This window comes from Hyperoodon ampullatus, assembly GCF_949752795.1.
Source record: "Hyperoodon ampullatus genome assembly, chromosome: 3".
In the NCBI taxonomy this organism is placed as follows: Eukaryota; Metazoa; Chordata; class Mammalia; order Artiodactyla; family Ziphiidae; genus Hyperoodon; species Hyperoodon ampullatus.
In genome coordinates, this window is record NC_136916.1 from 166,238,861 (window position 1) to 166,260,692 (window position 21,832).

General features: G+C 41.2%; 1 protein-coding gene across 1 annotated transcript in view; it reads right to left on the minus strand.

Moving 5' to 3' along the window:
• Window positions 1-236: 236 nt before the first annotated feature.
• Window positions 237-21,832, minus strand: part of EFCAB11 (EF-hand calcium binding domain 11) — a gene marked incomplete at both ends in the record, with an annotated part of 143,161 nt that continues 121,565 nt past the window's right edge. Inside the window, one exon of the mRNA XM_079701009.1 lies at window positions 237-312. Within this exon, the coding sequence (XP_079557135.1) occupies window positions 237-312 (76 nt within the window). The remainder of the gene's footprint in view (window positions 313-21,832) is intronic.

Here is a 21,832-nt window from a genome sequence, read left to right on the forward strand (position 1 = left end):
TCCTGGCTGGCAGCGTTGCGGGGGGAGTCGGGGGTTGAGAGTAAAGAGGAGGGGTTGGGGACCATCCCAGTGGCAGTGCAAGCAATTGTGAGCATCTGAGAACCATGATGAAGAGTTTAAGTAACGGAAGGTATGCAGCATGACATCATCGGTAGAGTGGGATTCGACATCTAAATATATCACTATCTATTTTGGTCTCCCCACAGGTTGCCAAAAGCAGCACACAATAGTTAGGCTTACTTTTGTCCATAGTTCATGGCATATTCGAAGTCTTTAAAGCTGACGTGACCATCTGAGTCTTGATCTACTTCCCTGGAAAATGAAACAGAAAGTTATTTACAGGTTAGTTTCGTTTCACCTTATGCATCAAGAGCACATCAGAATCTTCATTTCTTTTCATGTCTATGTGAGAGGCACCTATTTTATCTACTTGAAGGCTGAGGTTGATGCTTATCTTTTTTTTTCCTTGATAATACCTAAGGTGTGAAGGAAAGGAAAAGTTATTTATTAAAACCTACAGAAATAATATATTCAGTAAATTTAAAGGAATGTCATCAAATACACAGGTTATATTAAGAAAGGCAGGAGTGATTGTTTTTCTAGTCATCCTGCAAATTCTTTCTGTGACGTATCAATAAATATACATGCATTTGTCAACCAAATAAACAATGCAGGAGGCTGCAAAGAAGAAAAGAGTTTATTCAGGGTCTGAAGAATTACAATTTGGGAGATACAAATTCGGGTAACCCCAAAAGAGTGTTCTGAGGAAGAGACGAAAAGCCACGGGGTTGTTAAAAGTTGCCTGGTGAAATCTGTGACTGACTCTGACTCAAGTTAGAAAAGATTTGCCCTTGAGGAATCACACGTTGTTTTAAGGTAAGGGTCCAGTAAATACTTTGCGTTTCTGGAAGGTGTTCTGGATGACGTCATCAGGACAAAAGATTCTGATGTGCAGAAGTCACACTTCCTTAATGGTCTCTTGGCTCCATTTTAGAGAACTCTCTTAGCAACACCAACTCCATTTTGATTTTCCTTTCACACATTACACAACAGAAGTGTGGAATAAAGAATTAAGAGATAAGAAAAACATTTGGGAGTAAATAATAATGATGGGAACAGTGACTGACACCCTGCCTCGCACTGTCTTTATATCAACTGTCTCATCGAATCTGTGCACAGATGCCAGGATGGGTCCATTTTACAGACACTGAACCTAAAGGGGTTCAGTGGTTTCTGAAGGATCATGTTGCTGGTAAGTAACCAGACTTGAAATTCAAATCATGACTGTTAAATTCCCAAACCAGGGCTCTATACTCTATTCCACATGTCTCCCTATGTACATAGGATGGTCCAGAGAGAAGCGGTTGTGTTGCAATTCCCATGTGGCTAACTCAAACTCCGGAAGTTTTCACTGGCTTCATTCATGGCCTCGGAAGCTTGGTTAATTCCTCACAAACACCTGATAAGCTTTTCTGACTCTTATGGAGAGAGGTGAAGATGTGAGCCTCTGGCTGGTCAGCGGAGGGTGTGGGCGGCCTCAGCTGGGTTGTCCATGTGTGTCCCTAGAGCCACTGAGACAGGGGCATTGCTCCTTGAACAGGGTGCAGAGGAATGGCACCCATTCCACCTGGTTAAGACAACACATAGCAGAAGGACAAAATCATGGCATACGCAATACATTCAACTGCTACCAGTGAAAGCAGTGTTTAAGAGTGTGTTTCAAAGATAACTGATGAGTTGTGGTCCCAATTCCTCTTTGGGGGGCACTCTAAGACAATGCATTATGTGCCTTATTTGCCTTATTGGGTTGGTGCAAATTATATTTTGTTGAAACAGCAAATGGTATTAACCATGACATAGGGCTTTTTAAAGCAAGGACTGGCCCAAGTAACAAAGCCACTAATCACTGTAATAGCTTTAAAGCAGGCTTTTAAAATATTGAATTCTAAAATAAACTTTCTGAATATTTCATGCCAAAGTCTCTGAAGTCTATAATGGTACTGGATAGAGTGATAATAATTTTTCATTCTTTTGAAGTAGAGAAAATCCCTACTTCTCTGCCCCAGGGCAACACCATGTTGCAGTAGGTTCATATAAAATGATTGCAGACTGTAGGGGCCATTATTTCTGTTACTTCTTTTGGTAAAATATACATGACGATTTCATGCTATACAGGACCCAAAGCAGAATGTCGGATCTCTTCTAAGGGATTAGAAATAATCAGTATCACATGTTACTGATTACAGAGTATAAATCATCCCTTCTATTAAATTAGATAATTGAAGATTCTTAATATTGCCTACGTATTTTTTCTCAAGGAATTGGATTAGACAAATGGCCTTTTTTCTTCCCACTCTGAACTGGTATGATTGAACTATAAATCTCATAGGGTGAGTTAAGTGGATAACCTAGAAAAGTAATATTTAGAATAAACGGTTTCTGATATATATATATGTGTGTGTGTGTGTGTGTGTGTGTGTGTGTGTGTTTATTCACTTATTGAGATGCTGAATGCTTGTAGAAAAGGAAATCCTTTTGCCTGATTTTCTCAGTAAATAACTTTATTGTAATTCCATTAACTTCTTATTTTTCTTGCTGCCTTTGCCAAAGCTTCCCATCATAAAATGGGCACAGTATAACCAAGAGGTATTAAAATGGAAAAGTTTATTCATAAGGCTTGGAGTGGCGTTTTTATAATGAATGGAGGAACATCATGTTTATATTTAGAATGAGACATGGTAAAATACTGTCTTCAACTTTTCTTCCTCATCACATATATATATGGTCATCTCAAGGAGAATGAAAAGGAAATTCACATTTCAGAGCTATAATTTTAAAAGCTAAAATACTGTTTTTCATTGCAGACGGAATTATTCCAAAGAAGGAAAGTTTCACAGCACCCACACTCAAGTCACCATGTAATGGATGAGCAGATGTGGCAGGTGGGTAGAATTAGTGGTGTGCTGAGGAGATGAAGAAAACGTCATTAGGTAAAACGTTTCATTGTTTCTGTTTAGTGTTTAACCCTAAAAGGAGTATACTCTCCTTATGAAACTAGAGTGTGCTGTCTTGGTGTCACCAACATACATTCGGCACTGAAATATTCCACCACCGTCACTCCAACTAGAAATAAACTCTGGGAAGGCAAGAACTTTCTCTTGTTTGCTGCTGTGTCCCCACCTCTTAGCCCATAGCAGGTAATGAATGTTTGCAGAGTGAATGAATTTGTGGAGTAAATGAATCTGGGGAAACAGTGGACAACATTTTGGAATATCTACTGCATCCCAGGAGGTTTGGGGGGATTAAAGAAAGTATATCATCACTGTTTTTATAGAGTCTAAAATACTAGCCAGAGAAATAATAACACACTGAAGAAGGCACCTAGGAGCCATCACTCAGGGACCAATAAGGAACGGTCATTTGTGGTCTCCATGCTCGACTGCATTTTGTAAATACAGACCAGGTACAGAGAGACCAAGTAAGACATGGACTCTGAAAGATGAGGTGGCTTAGTAGAGCAATGGATGGAAGGAACCCCTTGAGTGTCAGGATGAACAATTTAGAGATAAAGAGCTGGAAACTGGAAACCAAGAAAGAGCACTGGACACATCTGTGTCTAACCTGCCCTGTAGCTGAAGTCCAAGCACTTGAAGCCACTTAACTAACTGCTCTTTTACTGGACATGTGGCTATAGACATAGATATAGACGTACGCATATATACACACATACCTACAGGCTTATATTTCACAACTGTCTTTTTAAAGGAATGAACAAAGTTTATACAGATGGATGAGAGGAAAATAAATTGCTATGAACAACAATAACTGCTTTCTAGACATGTAAATCCAGTTAAATTAAATAAAGGCTTTTTGGTTTGCTTGGTTTTGAGATGCAAAGGGAGAGCTGGAATTGATTTGGGGAGTACGGACTCAAGACAGCTGAACTGCTCTGTGTAACTCAGTATGAACAATATAGGACCATCTGGGAGGAAGGAGATGATGAGCAAGATAAGACAGGATGCAGGGAGAAGGGCTACTGAGGGGTAGGGAGGAGGCTGGGATGCTATACGATGGGAACTGGCCCAAGAAAAAGGCCCCAGTGATCAAAGGTCCTTTAATTAACTGCTACGTTTACTGTGTGCTCCGAAGTTGTTCGTGTTGCGTGTTATAACCTCTCCTTTATCTTCACCAAGGGCTTGACAGGCACACAGTCTAAGGGGGGATGGTGCATTTGGGGAGTGTGTGCTGGTTCGGCACTGGAGATGAGTTCTGTCTGAGCGGGAGCAGTAGGGAGCAACAAAAGTGGGGTACGGTAAGATGACCCTCAACTGAATTAGAGAGGTGAGAACTCAGAGCCACAGGCCTTCCAGAAATTTGCAACAACCTAGGAAGTGCTTTAAAATTCCACCGGATATGGAATGGGAGTCCCAGGCAATACTCTCTGGACTTCAAAGGGCAGAAGACCCAGGGTGACAATGGGATACACTGAGAATTTCAGGCAGGACTAGACTCTGCCCATTCAGCTGAATTCCGATAGTTTTCATATCTGTTAAAATACGAACATTTTTTGACTCATCAGATAAGTGGTTATAATTACTTTTATCACCATGAGCTTTAGCATTTGTCTCATTACATCCTGATTTGTTAAGCAAGATTCTGCTCTTTCCTTTTTTTTTTTTTAAACATCTTTATTGGAGTATAATTGCTTTACAATGGTGTGTTAGTTTCTGCTTCATAACAAAGTGAATCAGTTATACATATACATATATCCCCATATCTCCGCCCTCTTGCGTCTCTCTCCCTCCCACCCTCCCTATTTCACGCCTCTAGGTGGTCACAAAGCACCCAGCTGATCTCCCTGTGCTATGCGGTTGCTTCCCACTAGCTATCTATTTTACATTTGGTAGTGTATATATGTCCATGCCACTCTCTCACTTTGTCACAGCTTACCCTTCCCCCTCCCCATATCCTCAAGTCCATTCTCTAGTAGGTCTGTGTCTTTATTCCCGTCTTGTCCTTAGGTTCTTCATGACCATTTTTTTTTTTTTTAGATTCCATATATATGTGTTAGCATACGGTATTTGTTTTTCTCTTTCTGACTTACTTCACTCTGTATGACAGACTGTAGGTCCATCCACCTCACTACAAATAACTCAATTTTGTTTCTTTTTATGGCTGAGTAATATTCCATTGTATACATCTGCCACCTCTTCTTTATCCATTCATCTGTTGATGGACACTTAGGTTGCTTCCATGTCCTGGCTACTGGAAATAGAGCTGCGATGAACATTTTGGTACATGACTCTTTTTGAATTATGGTTTTCTCAGGGTATATGCCCAGTAGTGGGATTGCTGGGTTGTATGGTAGTTCTATTTTTAGTTTTTTAAGGAACCTCCATACTGTTCTCCATAGTGGCTGTATCAATTTACATTCCCACCAACAGTGCAAGAGGGTTCCCTTTTCTCCACACCGTCTACAGCATTTATTGTTTGTAGATTTTTTGATGATGGCCATTCTGACTGGTGTGAAATGATGTCGCATTGTAGTTTTGATTTGCATTTCTCTAATGATTAACGATGTTGAGCATTCTTTCATGTGTTTGTTGGCAATCTGTACATCTTCTTTGGAGAAATGTCTATTTAGGTCTTCTGCCCATTTTTGGATTGGGTTCTTTGATTTTTTGATATTGAGCTGCATGAGCTGCTTGTAAATTTTGGAGATTAATCCTTTGTCAGTTGCTTCATTTGCAAATATTTTCTCCCATTCTGAGAGTTGTCTTTTCATCTTGTTTATGGTTTCCTTTGCTGTGCAAAAGCTTTGAAGTTTCATTAGGTCCCATTTGTTTATTTTTGTTTTTATTTCCATTTCTCTAGGAGGTGGGTCAAAAAGGATCTTGCTGTGATTTATGTCATAGGGTGTTCTGCCTATGTTTTCCTCTAAGAGTTTGATAGTGTCTGGCCTTACATTTAGGTCTTTAATCCATTTTGAGTTTATTTTTGTGTATGGTGTTAGGGAGTGTTCTAATTTCATTCTTTTACGTGTACCTGTCCAGTTTTCCCAGCACCACTTATTGAAGAGGCTGTCTTTTCTCTACTGTATATTCTTGCCTCCTTTATCAAAGATCACAAGCACTGAAATTGAAACTGTGGTTAAAAATCTTCCAACAAACAAAAGCCCAGCACCAGATGGCTTCACAGGCAAATTCTATCAAACATTTAGAGAAGGCCTAACACCTATCCTTCTCAAACTCTTCCAAAATATAGCAGAGGGAGGAACACTCCCAAACTCATTCTATGAGGCCAACATCACCCTGATACCAAAACCAGACAAAGATGTCACAAAGAAAGAAAACTACAGGCCAATATCACTGATGAACATAGATGCAAAAATCCTCAACAAAATACTAGCAAACAGAATCCAACAGCACGTTAAAAGGATCATACACCATGATCAAGTGGGGTTTATCCCAGGAATGCAAGGATTCTTCAATATACACAAATCAATCAATGTGATACACCATATTAACAAATTGAAGGAGAAAAACCATATGATCATCTCAGTAGATGCAGAGAAAGCTTTCGACAAAATTCAACACCAATTTTTGATAAAAACCCTCCAGAAAGTAGGCACAGAGGGAACTTTCCTCCACATCATAAAGGCCATATATGACAAACCCACAGCCAACATCGTCCTCAGTGGTGAAAAACTGAAACCATTTCCACTAAGATCAGGAACAAAACAAGGTTGCCCACTCTCACCACTATTATTCAACATTGTTTTGGAAGTTTTAGCCCAAGAAATCAGAGAAGAAAAAGAAATAAAAGGAATCCAAATCGGAAAAGAAGTAAAGCTGTCACTGTTTGCAGATGACATGATACTATACACAGAGAATCCTAAAGATGCTACCAGAAAACTACTAGAGCTAATCAACGAATTTGGTAAAGGAGCAGGATACAAAATTAATGCACAGAAATCTCTTGCATTCCTATACACTAATGATGAAATATCTGAAAGTGAAATTAAGAAAACACTCCCATTTACCATTGCAACAAAAAGAATAAAATATCTAGGGATAAACCTAAGGAGACAAAAGACCTGTATGTAGAAAATTATAAGACACTGATGAAAGAAATTAAAGATGATACAAATAGATGGAGAGATATACCATGTTCTTGGATTGGAAGAATCAACATTGTGAAAATGACTCTACTACCCAAAGCAATCTACAGATTCAATGCAATCCCTATCAAACTACCACTGGCATTTTTCACAGTACCAGAGCAAAAAAATTCACAATTTGTATGGAAACACAAAAGACCCCGAAGAGCCAAAGCAATCTTGAGAAAGAAAAACGGAGCTGGAGGAATCAGGCTCCCTGACTTCAGACTATACTACAAAGCTACAGTAATCAAGACAGTATGGTACTGGCACAAAGACAGAAATATAGATCAATGGAACAGGATAGAAAGCCCAGAGATACTCTTTCCTTTTGTGATGCAGTGTGGACTTAGCCCAGACTAGATATGTTCCTGTGACCTAGAGGCTAAGTGGCCCCCACCTTGAAGGAGCCAGGGTTTCACACTATGAATTTTTTTATTAAGCTCAGCACCAATGCTGCTCTAATATTACATTCTAAAGAAAAACGTAGGTTGTTTTTAAATTTTAAAAATACATAAATAGCAAATGTTTCTCACAAGTAGTAAATTTACATCATAACAATTTCTTGTAATGTTTTGAAAATAATTTTTGTTGTAAAATAATTCAAGATGGGCTTCCCTGGTGGCACAGTGGTTAAGAATCCTCCTGCCAATACAGGGGACATGGGTTCAAGCCCTGGTCTGGGAAGATCCCACGTGCTGCAGAGCAACTAAGCCTGTGCAGCACAACTACCGAGCCTGCACTGTGGACCCCGCGAGCCACAACTACTGAAGCCTGTGTGCCTAGAGCCCATGCTCCGCAACAAGAGAAGCCACCACAAGGAGTAGCCCACGCACCGCAACAAAGAGTAGCCCCTGCTCACTAAACTAGAGAAAGCCCATGTGCAGCAACAAAGACCCAATGCAGCCAAAAATAAATAAATAAAAGTAAATTTTAAAAAAATAAAAATATTAATTCAAGAGTGCCCCATGGCCAGGTCCCCAGAGCCAGATTTCAAAGAGTGCGTGCTTTTGCTCAAGTTACTTTAAAAAAAAAAAAAAAGAAGAAGAAGGAAAGAAGGAAGGTAAGAAAGAAACGAAGAGAGAGGAATTGAAACAATGGAATATTCTCTATTAAAATGATGTAAAGACTATAAAAGTGACATTTTTAGGTAGAAACAAGAATACGAACTATATATAACTGCAATCTTATAAACACCTATATTCATTTGGGCAGAAGTTGAAGATTATAGGCTAAACACAAACTCGTCTTATGGGTTATTTTAGCTTAAAATAGTCTTGAATATTGATCTCTTTTTGAACTGAAGGAAGGAATATATTTTTCTTTTTGGTCTGAATTTTCTAAACAAGTGACCTTATTTATGTATAAATCCTCAACAGCTAGGGCAGGATTTCTCAGTGTCGGTGCTGTTGACATTTTGGGCTGGATCATTCTTTGCTGTGGGAGCTGTCCTGCACACTGTAGGATATTTAGCAGCACCCTTGGTTTCTACCCACTAGATGCCAGTAGGACTCTCCCCTGGCCCTCCCCAGCCTCCCTGGCTATAACAGTCAAAAATGTCTCCCCTGATTGCCAAGTGTCTCCTGGGGGGACAAAACCATCCCTGATTGAAAACCACTGAGCTAGAGGAGCCAAAGTTGGAGGCAATTCTCTGGAACATTCCAGCTAAATCTATACTTACTAGAAAATTGCTTTAAAGACTTTTTTTCCTTTTTTCTAAACAAGTGATTTCGGGGCAGAGAGGTACACGTTTCTTGGACAGATTAAGCAGATAATTGCCTCAACACTCTGCCTCGCTGACACTAAGGTTTTGAATGGAGCCCAGAGAAGAAGGCAAGCTCTGCCTTCTCCTGGTGCTAACAGAGCCAGTGGCGGGCATATCTGTGTTCGCAGCACATACACTGACAGTCAGCAATTATTTTGAGTGACTGTGATAGTTACACGGGGTGTTGAAAGTTGACACCGCCTTTGATTCACCTGAAACATGAATGAGAAATTTAATGTGGAGGCAAAGATGTAAATGAGAAAAGTTTTCTGAGTGGAATTTTGGGGGCAGGGAAAAGGGAGAGAGGCCCTCTTTCTCTCTGATTCTTTACGGAATAATTTAAAGGAAAGTCAGAACTACCATTATATTAGGGACAAAGCCGTCATACTGACTGAAGAGTGAGAGTAAAAATTACCCTCCAAGCAAGGAGCCCCTGCTGGGCATGAGAGGACCCGCCAATTGAAGATGCAATGCTGACAGCTCCGCCCGCAAGCAGCCTTCTCTTCTGAGGACCCTGCCGGCTCTCCCCACTGGCATGCTTGCCTCTTTGTTGATGAGGGTCCTGCAGGGCTCGACAGCAATTCAGTCGGTGATGTGTTTATTAATTTTATCTTTTTAGAGACGTGTTGTTATAAAGCAGAAATGAACACACCATTGTAAAGAAATTATACTCCAATAAAGATGTTAAAAGAAAGAAAGAAAGAAAAGCCATTCAGACACCCAGGAAAGACAAAAGAGCCACGTAGATGGTTTCTGGTCCTTTGCAGGTTCCTACACGGCTCTGGCAGATGCCTTCCCTTTAGTGTGTGTTGCACCCCCTTCGTGCCCCGCCTCACACACTCGCCACCCATCTTTTGCTCCAGCCTTTGCTGGGGGTGCCTCACGTCACCAGGTACCTCCCGCTGTTCACCTGGGATTGCCTGGAATCACCTGGGCGGGGCCTCACCCTTACAGCCCGGAAGTATGAAAAAAGGAGTTAACACCCCCTAGGTGACCCTTGACCAATGAGGGGACAGGCGTCAATGGATAACCACTTTCCCTCGGTCCCTCTGAGGTTGTTCTCTCGGCTCATGGGAGGTTCTGGTGGGACTGAGTCGCTCACAGAAGTAACAACCGCGGTAAGAGGTCCTTGCGCCGGTTTGCTTTCATTACCTGTTCCGCTCTTGCACACCAAGGTTGTGCCCCAAACAAGCAACCTCCAGTGTAAGCCCTCATCCAAAGCTCTGCTTTCAGAGAGATCCCAGGCTGACACAGTGAAAAGTTTATTTTGAGAGATGAAGTTCTCACGGGGCATTTAAATTGCCATCATCAACAGCATGTCACATCAGATTCTCATTCAAGTAAAAGGGAACTCACTATTGAAACAGATCAGTTTCTTCTATTTGGAAAATGATTTTTAGAGCAAATTAAATATTCCCTTTAAGAAGAGCTCTGAAGTTTGAAGTTCCAGGCAGTTGAAATGCCAAAGTCAACCAGAAAAAGAGAGCAGCATTCTCTTCATTGTATCATATGCATGTCTTACTTAATACTATCTAGCCTGCCAACAATAAATGGTATTATTAGACTTTAGGTGAGGACAATATATTCCTCAATATAAGAGAGTTCTTCTGCCATTTGGATGCAGAGGTACAGCTATGGACTGGCTGTGGGCAGGTGGTGGAATTGGCCATTTAGGATGAACTGTGGAGGATAAAAGGATGGCCAGGAACGAAGAATGACACAAGCCAGGCAAAACTTTGGCCTCATTAGGATCAGGCTCAGCCTGATGAGAGATGAAAGACACAGTGGATGCTGTCAGCTACTTCCCCAGCATCTATGCCCCCACCCCCTGTGCTACTCAGCAGCTGTGTGATTTGGGTGGATGGGTCCCCACCCCAAGCTCCAGAAGCGGGATCCCACTGGCCTAAGCCAACCGATTTAATCCCACTCTCCTTAGTGTGGTGACTGGTTTAAGGATTCGCTGGTTAATTAGTACATGGCATTCCTCCCCTGACTACTGCTGATGGGTAAAGAGTTGGGTCAACCATAATGAAGCCTGGGAATTTTGTTTGCGAGCTGAGAAAGGAGAAGCTCTTTCAGGTGGGATGCAGAGGTGACACGGTATTACAATGGTCCTTTTCCTACCACAAGAGTACAAAGTCCACAACAGTTCTATGAGCTATTGATCCAAAAATTTTTGCACCTGCTTTTCATTGTCAATTATCAGCCTGAAAATGGAGCTATACACAGTGAAGGGAAGAATCAGAAAAATTAAGAGTGAATTGGAGCCTAATCAACCAGGCCTGAAGCATGCCCAATTTCAAAACTCTTAGTCACCTGATCCAATAAATTCCCTGGGTTGTTAAAGGAAGTATGAAATGGATTTCCTGGTACTTGCAAATAAAAGTGTCCTGACATGCCAGGTATTCCATCTGAAATCTTTTCTAAACCTTATAATATCTGGAACTTGGTAGACATAGAGTAGACACTCATAAATTCAATATTTTTGAAATAATTATTCCATTTTGAAAGAAACCCTAAAATAACTCAGATTTTTCTCTTTAGGTGCTATCTCAAGATTCTGGATTATTCTCCACAGTTCTGCATTCTAAAGAAGTTACTTTCTTGCTGTAACCCAACAAAAATCTTTGTTTACAGTGGCTTACTGTGATTATGTGCTGAAAGAAGGTATTGATGGGACCGATATGGTTTTTCCCTAAAGAGTGACAGGATAGATTCTCCAGTCCAAGAAAAAGAAAAAAGAAAGAAAAATGGATGTGAAATGCAGTCACAGCTGGCAAAAGTGATTAACCATAAATAATGACTCACTTTTTCCTATTTACTAGGTTTTTAAAATGAGGAGTCTTATGTAAAGCTAGAGATATTTTAAAAGGAGGAAAGAATGTACTTTCAGTACGCCTGATTATTGACTGCTTGTGTGCATGTGGATAAATGCAATCAACATATAGCCCAAAGTCTCATTTCTGGCAAAGAGTTTCATATTCCTCCTCTATCAAGTGTTTTAGCAGAACTGCTAATAAATAGTGACATGATCTTTTTTCTCAGTTTGAATCTCTGGAAGAGAAATTGTGATGGAAGAAAATAGCATGGATCAGACAGCTTTAAGGATAAAGAACAAAAACAAAAGTGAGCCTCTTTGGGCTAATCATAAAAAATCTGGTTCCTGTACTTTTGAGTCACTAGGTCCTCCGTTCTCTCCCCACGCCATATCTGTGTAAGAGGCTTACTCTGAATACAGCAGGGAGGCAGTGTGATCCACCAGAAAAGGCCTAGGAGTGAGCTTTCGTCTTGGCGAGGCTAGGTGACCCTGGACAAGTGTCTCAGCAGCTGTCAATCTCAAGCTTCTCCCTGGTCAAGCTGCTCGGCTATGGTTGCTAAGATTTGATACAGCTGTACATTTTGATGAATCTATGCTGGATCTTAATCTACAACTAGTGTCTTTGTACTGGAAGTCTAAAAAGGCAAGCCAACCCCCGTTAGCCATTTTTAGCCTTTAAAAAGTAGTTTGAGGGCTTCCCTGGTGGCACAGTGGTTGAGAGTCCGCCTGCCAATGCAGGGGACGCGGGTTTGTGCCCCGGTCCGGGAAGATCCCACATGCCGCGGAGCGTCTGGGCCCATGAGTCATGGCCACTGAGCCTGTGAGTCCGGAGCCTGTGCTCCGCAACGGGAGAGGCCACAACAGTGAGAGGAACCATAAAGATATATAAATGTAAATGGGGAAAAAAATGATCCTGCCTTCAATAGTATGAAATATGAATGGAGATAAAGCCATTTCTATTTCAAATAGATAATCACTTCAGCTGAGATATCTAGTATCATCTTGAACTTGATTATGAGATAACAGAAATGGGACAGAGATGGCAATCATTTAATCTCTTAAGAACAGCTATTTTGAAGAGCTTTTCACTCTGTGCTCAATAGATTTCTAGCAGGTTATGATCTGGCTAGAAAGAAAGCATAATGATGAGGAAAATTATGTTTTCAATAACACAGGCATTTACACTACAAGTTCTTCCACAAAGGAGGCAATAAAATGAACTCTGACCACTTTAACTGATGGCGTAATGGCTCCATGAACAGACGTGGCCTCTCTGAAAGCAACAGGTTCATATCCTTGATTGGAGGTTTAGGAATGAGCTGAACCTTCAAGTGTAATGTAGGAAAGATTACATACTTCCAGACAAGAAAGCTGAGTATTAGGGGGTTCAGATGCTTGGAGAGACGGACTAAAAGAATAAAGCTTAATAAGCTTCATTTTGCTAATGCAACAAATAGAGTTGAAGTTGAAATATGAACTATAAACATCGAGCCATTTATAAATGCCCTGCTAATAATGCTGTCAGCCACTGTCAGAGAGGAAGCTTGCTTTTTTAAAAAGCATACTTCCTCGGAGTCAGAAAACACCAATTGTCAGATAATGCTTATTCGAGAAGAATATATTTTTAATAATATATGATGGGGGACTGTGGAATTTTTTGTTTGCTTATTTCAAATTGGTGGGGATAAACAGGTTGGTAGGAAAAGGAGCTGGGATCATTGACTATCCATTTATCCATTTGGGAATGGCTGGAGTCTGTTTCCATGGCAGAGCCTGCTATGTGTTCAACAAAACTTATTTCCTTCTCTTCCTGAGAACGTAGCTAAACCACATTTTCCAGCCTCCCTTGCAATGAGACGGGACTGGGAGTTCTGGCAACAGAAGGATAATAATATAATAATATAGAAACAAAGAATATCCATTGCTCCATCTAATTAAAAGCACTCACATTTCAAAGGAGTGTACAGGACCTGACAGTCACCCCAGGGACTGTGGCACAGCCAGATCCTGAAAGATATTCTCATACTGTGCTAGCAGAGACTCACGGTAATCCAAGGGATTAACTCTATATAGCTTGGTAGAGGAACAATATTTTAAAATTCTATCATGTCAGGGTGGTTTTTTTTTTTTCATTAAATGAGAGTACAGGAATTTACAAAAATTAAGATTTTTAACTGCTTACACTGTAGTTTTAAATAATCCCCTAGGGAAAATAAGATTTTACATCTCAGGCCAGTTCTCAATGATATGCATCACTGAGCCAATAGAAAATCTGGCCTTACTTCATAATTGCAATAAATTATTTATGTTTTTGTTTACAGCATACTCTCAGCATTTAAAACCTCTGGGTCTGTGGACAATAATAAGCAACATAAAAAATGAATAACACTTCATAATGAAACAATTCCCTCAGATTATCAGAAGTAGCCTATTAATAAAGCCCACTTATAATCACAAAGTCACACCAAATGGAATAACCACGAGGGCTTTTTTAGAATTTCAGTCGAAATAGAATTTCAGTGGAAAGAGATGAAAGTTCAGAGGGCATATGGCAAGTGTTTAGAAAATTATGAAATGCAAAGAGAATGAACATGGCCAAATTAATCAAATCCTAGGCTAAGACCAAGGGACTCCAAGTGCAACTGCAGAGGGGATATTTTAGGACTGGAACCTGGAAGGGCTTCTTCACACAACAGCTAGAAAACAGGACTCCTTTTCTATCCCTGAACTAATAATTCCCAAGGTTGGTATGGGGATGGGGAAAGAAGAGGGGATGCACCCCGCTTAATGAGGTCTCACAAAGTACACGACACCCCCCTGTCCCAATCCTGACGGGCCTCTCCCCTCCCGCTCAGCACTGAGAATCACTCTCCAGCGGGGTGACCACAGTGCCGGAAGCTGGCATGACATTTGCCTTCGGAGGTCTCAGGCTGAGAACAGAAGCTGGCTCAAGGAGGGTTTCAGTAATGTGTAAATCACCAAGGGACATTAGGAGTGTGTTGGGGGGTAGGGGCGGGGCCCTTCTTAGCCTTGGGAAGAAACTGGACTCTCCCATAAACGGCCACAGCAATACTGATTTCAGGGGTTCAACTTACTGGTCCCAACCAGCGTGACGTTTTCTACCCATTATCTAGTCTCTCCTGCCCACAGGCAGGGCCACATCACTGATGACGGAGTATTTCAGCCACTAAAAAAGATCCGGATCATCATTAAAGATACTAAGTGTTGATCTGTGCTGGCTAAGTGAGGTAAAATGTTTGTGCCCTTCTAGTAACAACTCAACGAGGCTATTTCAGGATATTTATTAAACCAATTAAGTATTTACATCATGCTCAAGCACAGAGGCACAGTCATAGAGTACATAAATATGAGAAGATGAAAACAAGAAAATTTATGTTGGGAAAACTGTTTTTTCCAGTTTCCTCGAATTGGGTGCAGAGGACGCACTGACTGTTTGGGAATGAGTTTGTGTTGAGCAGGCATCAGTGGTGACCTCATGACCACCTGCACACATCTTTTTGCTGTGGTTGAACTAAGGTAACCAGGAAAAGTTCATCACCTCCCCAGATGTTTTCCTTGTAGGATGTACAGTCTACGTCTTGTAAAGTGGTGATTAAGGGCTGGAAAGACAATTTAGGAAATCTCCTTCAAAGCCTAAAGACTAAAGGAAATGGGTCTATTCCTACAATTTTCCCCCTCAATTAAAATTTTTAGTGCCATGATGATGATGAACCCAAACTACAAATACTTTCTTTAGCCTATGGTGCACATGTGGTAAAGGAGTCCATGTTTTCTCAAATACAGTGATAGTCCATGAATACTGGACCACCTATGTTATATGATTACTAGTTTTCCCCCTCACTTGACTGTAAACTTGCAGTAGGCAGAGACCACATACATGCTGTTCACTGTGCTGTTCTGAGACTTGATGCAGTGCCTGACGCCCACACTGGCATTCAAGAAACATGTGCTGTATGTATGAACATGTGAATAGGAAAGTTTGGAAATGGGAGAAAAGAAATATCGCTTACCATCCCATGATCTTAAACCAGTTGCTATGATCATTGTAGCACTTTTCTTTCTGATTAGGGTAAGAAATTCTGTATTCTGCTCTTTTAAATGTGCTATAAGCATTTCCCCCATTGTTATAGTCTTTATTATTTCCATTTTTAATGGCTGTATATGATTTTATCAAATGGAATTATAATAATTGACTTATTTGTTGGACTTTTTTTTTTTTTTTTTCGGTATGCGGGCCTCTCATTGTTGTGGCCTCTCCTGTTGCGGAGCACAGGCTCTGGACGCGCAGGCTCAGCGGCCATGGCTCACGGGCCCAGCCGCTCCGCGGCATGTGGGATTCTCCCGGACCAGGACACGAACCCGTGTCCCCTGCATCGGCAGGCGGACCCTCAACCACTGCGCCACCAGGGAAGCCCTTATTTGTTGGACTTTTGAAATGCCCCAGTCTTTTTGCTTTTATAGCTGTGTCAATGAACACACTCACTAAAAATGCTTTTTCTGAGAAACAGATTCTTGAGTTCATTTACTTATTCATCGGACACACACTAAGAGCCACTATGGACAAGGTGCATTACGTTCTGAAGATGTAGGGGTGAGCAGAAAAGAAATAGAGTTCCCTGCAGCTTTTAGTTCAGCCAGGGAGAGAATTAAATACTCCTACAAGAAAGTATAAGCACCAGTGTGCTAAGTGCCCTGGAGGAGAGACAGAAGGTGGTGAAGTACAGGGCAGGGACGAATTGCCCAGCAGAGGGGACAGCATTCACAAGGGCCTCATGGCAAGAGATAGCAAGTACATTCAAGGAACCGGAAGAAGCAATGTGGCCAGAGTACAGAGTGGAGATGAGCATGGAGCCCAATGAGGCTGAGGATGAATGGAATGAAACTGCTCAGGACCTGGTGGGCCACTTAAGGATTCTGGTTATAATCCAAAGAGCTATGGGAAGCTGCCAAAGTGCTTCAAGGAGAGAGCTAATGTGCTTAAATATACATTTTGAAAGTTCATCCTTGCTGAGGTAGGCAGAATAATGGCCCTCCAAAGATGTCCATGTCCTAATCCCTGGAACGTATGGTTGTGTTCCATGGGAAAAGGGGGATAGGGTTGTAGATGGAATTAAGGCCACTGACCTTAAAATGGGAGAGTATCCTAGATTATCCAGGTGGGCCCAATGTAATCTCAAGGATCTTTAAAGGTGGAAGAGGGAAGTAAGTAGAAGACTCAGTAATGAGTCAGAGAGAGATTGGAAGATGCTAAGCTGCTGGCTTTGAAAATGGAGGAAGGTGCCATGAGCCAAGGAATGCAGGTGGCCTCCAGAAGCTGGAAAAGGAGAGGAAATGGATTTTCCCCTAGAGCCTCTAGATGTAATGCAGCCCAGCTGACATCTTGATTTTGGCCCAGGGAGGCCCATTTTGGATTTCTAACCTCTAGTATGGAAAGCTAACATATGTGTGTTAAGTCACTAAGTCTGGGGTAATTCATTACAGCAGCCATAGGAAATTAATACAAGGGGGCAGATAGTGGGTTTTGTTTTGGATAGTTAAGTTTCATATGTCCTCAACACAAAGAATATGGACATTTGGAAGTATTCATCTATTTAGCTACTTTTCTAATAAGTTACATGATCTGTAAAGAAATTTGACTTTTCATGATCCCAGTTTTATCATATATAAAAACAAGTTTTATTTAAGGTCGGTTCTACTTCTAAATCTCTGAGTTTATAAGCTTGAAAAGAAACAAATATGCTTTTCCCTTAGATTCCTGTCAGTACTTGGCAGTCATTCGGGAAAAAGTGATATTAAAAATAGTGGATCTAAACTAAAGGGGGAAAAGATTCCATTAAAAAATGCACCCCATATATAAAATTATCTTTAAATACCTTAATAAGAAATGTGTTAAATTTATATAAAGAAAACTACAAAATTCCATGGAGACCTACAAAAGGATATTTTTAAATGTCCATATGTGTGTTCCTGGATGGGAAGACTGAGTGTAGTAAAGATGCCAAATTCTTCCCAATTAATTTATAAGTTGAACGCAATTTTCATCGGAACCCCACAGGGAGGTTTTTGGAACTCTGCAAAAATGATTCTACCATTCATCTGGAAAATAAACAGGCAGGAAGTGCTGAGAACAGTTTGAAAACAAGAAATACCAGGTTTTAGAACATATTATAAGAACTGGGGGGAAGAAGTGTGCCCTTGGTGTAAGAATAAGGGAAGAGAGTAGATCACAGCCTGGAAAGGTCCCCTAGGATGTAAAAGAACTCAATACAGAATATGATAATCATGACATTATATATAGGGCTTCCCTGGTGGCCCAGTGGTTGAGAGTCCGCCTGCCGATGAAGGGGACATGGGTTCGTGCCCCAGTCCGGGAAGGTCCCGCGTGCTGTGGAGCGGCTGGGCCCGTGAGCCATGGCCGCTGAGCCTGCGCGTCCGGAGCCTGTGCTCCGCAACGGGAGAGGCCACAACAGTGAGAGGCCCGCGTACCGCAAAAAAAAAAAAAAAAAGACATTATATATAAATAGGGTTTATCTAGCAAATGATAAGGGGAAAACTGGCTTGCAATTTGCAAACAAAAATGTTTAGATCATCACCCCATGCTAAATACCCAACTAAATTCCAAAGCACTAAACAATCTTAAAATTCAAAGCAACCAAGAAAATGGAAGTGGATATTAACCTGGCCTCTAGATGAGGAAAATTTTCTCAGTATAAAAGCAGTGGGAAAAAATTGCAAAGGAAAAGATCACAGGTTTGAAATATATGAAAACTTAAAACTTTGCAGATCAAAAAGTCATCATAAAATAAAAGGAAAACAGCACACTGGGAATAACAGTTGTGATAAAAATAGAAACAGGTAAATATTCTCATCATAGAAAAGAGGTAAATGACATGGATAGATAATTCACAGAAGAGGGAATAGAAAGAGCTAATCAACATGTGAAAACGTTCAATATTACTAGCAATCAGGGAAACAGAACCAAAAATGAGATACTGTTTTCCACCTACTAGATTATCAAAGATTTGAAAAATAAATAACATTCAATCATCAGTGAGAGCACAGAGGGGCGGATGCTGCAAGAGGCAGTTACATTTGTTAATTAGGCAATTTGGTAAGAAGAATCAGGAGTCCTAAAAATGAAAAACTAAGTTCATACTACCCAGTATGGTCTTCCCACATCTAGGAACCTCTCCTAAGGAAATAACTTAAAAGTGTGAACAAATATGTTGATTGTAGGGTTATTTATAAAGTGAAAATGGCAAAATGACTGAAAAGCATGGGATCTAAAACTCACTTAACAAAAACATGGAGAGAAACAAGAAAGACTAAATACCAAAATATTAACAACAGTTACCTTTGATTTGCTAGGGATGTGGTTGGTTTTTATTCTCTTTTTCTTACCTTTCTCTATTTCCAAAATATTGTACAAGGAGCATTTGTTACTTTTGTAGCCAGATCTCTTCCCCGCCACACACACACGCACAAGCGCTCCCCCCGCGCCCCCCTCCACACAACCACCTCTTCTCTATTTTGCCAGCTTCCCCTTGCATGCAACCGCGAGCTAAGGGAAAATTCATGTTTGATAAAATCATGCTGCGAGTGATGGCCAGCAAAGGAAAAACATTTAGCACTTCGAGGGCTTATTTGAGTTTATAAGAAAGGAATGAAAGGAAAGATGTTATGGACAGAGCTGTTAAAGAAACAAGTGTGTTCGAAGGAGGGTCCCGGGTGCCGCCGTCTGGGCGCACATTCCTCCGCGGCAGTTTTCTTTCTGTGACTGCATGGTCTGACTATTCGGCACACTTGACACTCTTTAGCAATAAATATATCCCGCGTATGGAAGTTTCACTGAAAACAGTTCCCAGCGGGGAGAGAAAACAAACAGAACCCTTTTCTTAGTTTGAATCAAACCGCAGGGATAAAACGAGTCTGAACTTCGCGCTTGGTGTTCTCATCTCTGGAGGACCGTACAGAACAAACACCCTGAGGAGGGAACGCTTCATGTCTTCTTTTCTTCCCTGTCGCTTCTCTGAACCCCTACCCCTGCCCCCCGCCCCGCCCAGTGGAGTGGGCTGCTGCGATGAGGGCTTCAGATCTGCCGCCTGTCAGCCCCACGGGCTCTGGGACCCTGGGATGGAGGCGGGGTCTAACCTGCCTATCATGCTTCCAAATTCCCACCCCCTCCCCAGAATAAGAGCGTGCAGGCATTTTTTCCTTCTAGAGACTTTAGAAATCACCCAACCCATTTTTTTTTCCAACCCACTCTTGCCATTTTATGGATGAGGAAATTGAGGCTCAGAAGCGTAAAGCAACTTTCCTAAAGTTACCTATCCAGCTAGCAACAAAATTAGGCCAGAAAACCAGGTCTCTTGATTCACAGCACAGTCCCATGCCCAGCTAATAGTAATTCTGTGCTTTCTGAGATCATAAAGAAATCCACATGGATCCTATTTTACACAGAAAGAAAAGCCAAGTTGTAGAATACAAACAGCTCAAAGCTACATACACACTGCATGTAGTACTAGAAGCAAGACTCTGCGACTCATTTCCAACTCCTAGACTGTTCTCACTGTATGTGGGAATATGGGATAAACTCTGGGGTTAGGATGACTTTGTTGTACAATCAGCCAAGCTCTTCACAGCCGTGCAGAGTTACGGGCTGAAGAAGACCTGGACCTGGAATGCCCTAGACCATGACATCACATTGAGTGTCCTCCCCAGAGTGCCACAGGACAGCACAGAGAACATTCCACTCATTCAGGGCTGGGAAAAGAAAGCACAAAAACATTTCAAAATGTTAGTGCTTCAAAATTATGCAGTGAGTGTACGTTTGAAAATTTTCCATTAAAGTTCTTAATTAGGTTTTTCTCCCACAGATGCTGGGTTGTACTTAAGAGCCCTTAGCAAACTTTGAGTTTAAGAGAAGCACTGGCATCAAAATCAGAGGAATTTCATTATAAAATACTTTTTAATGAATGTTACATAGATAGCTGTCAACTTGAGTTTTGAGCAATGGTGAGGAGATAAACTATTAGAGGACAGTGAGTGCTCCTGGAGCATCATGAAGATTCGAGTTTTGACTGATTTGATAGAGCATCTAACTGGAAAAATAAAAATCAAGGGGAAAGTCAAACGAACAGGTTAGAGACAGAGCTGAGACCAGAGAGAACATGAAGTCTACAGGAGCCTGAGCAACAAAATGAATGAATGCTAAAGGCTCTCAAAATTCAGGGCAAAAGATGAAAAATTTGTGAAGCAAAATGGAAGGTAACCAAAAAGAAATATTCTTTTTTTTTTGTGGTACGTGGGCCTCTCACTGCTGTGGCCTCTCCCGTTGCGGAGCACAGGCTCCGGACGTGCAGGCTCAGCGGCCATGGCTCACGGGCCTAGCTGCTCCGCGGCATGTGGGATCCTCCCCGACCGGGGCACGAACCCGTGTCCCCTGCATCGGCAGGCGGACTCTCAACCACTGCGCCACCAGGGAAGCCCCGAAATACATTGTTTTTATAATATAGTTAATTTACCCCTCAGATACTTTGCTGGCATGCATAATTAGTTGTATGTTAGAAGGCTTCAAGGGGAATTCTGTAAAATATAACATACACGCTTGATTTTGAATTTGTGAAAACTAAACAAAAGCCTTAATGATATTGTTCTTAGTGGATATACAGATATTAGTGGCATGTAAAAAATTCTAAAAATCATCTCAGAGATTAATTTGGACAATAAAGGGGAACTTGTCTTAGGAAATACCAGATTATGTCATAAAGCAAACCACACTGAAAGTATGCTGCTGACTTCAGAAATCTATGGAACAAAAGTAAAGAATTTAGGTATAGGGCATAAGTTATATGGGAATTTAATATATGACAATCTGAGTGCAACAGAAAAGAGAACTCCTGAGGTTATTCTTTTTTTTTTTTTTTTTTTTTTTTTTTTTTTTTTGTGGTACGCGGGCCTCTCACTGTTGTGGCCTCTCCCGTTGCGGAGCACAGGCTCCGGATGCGCAGGCTCAGCAGCCATGGCTCACGGGCCCAGCCGCTCCGCGGCATATGGGATCCTCCCAGAC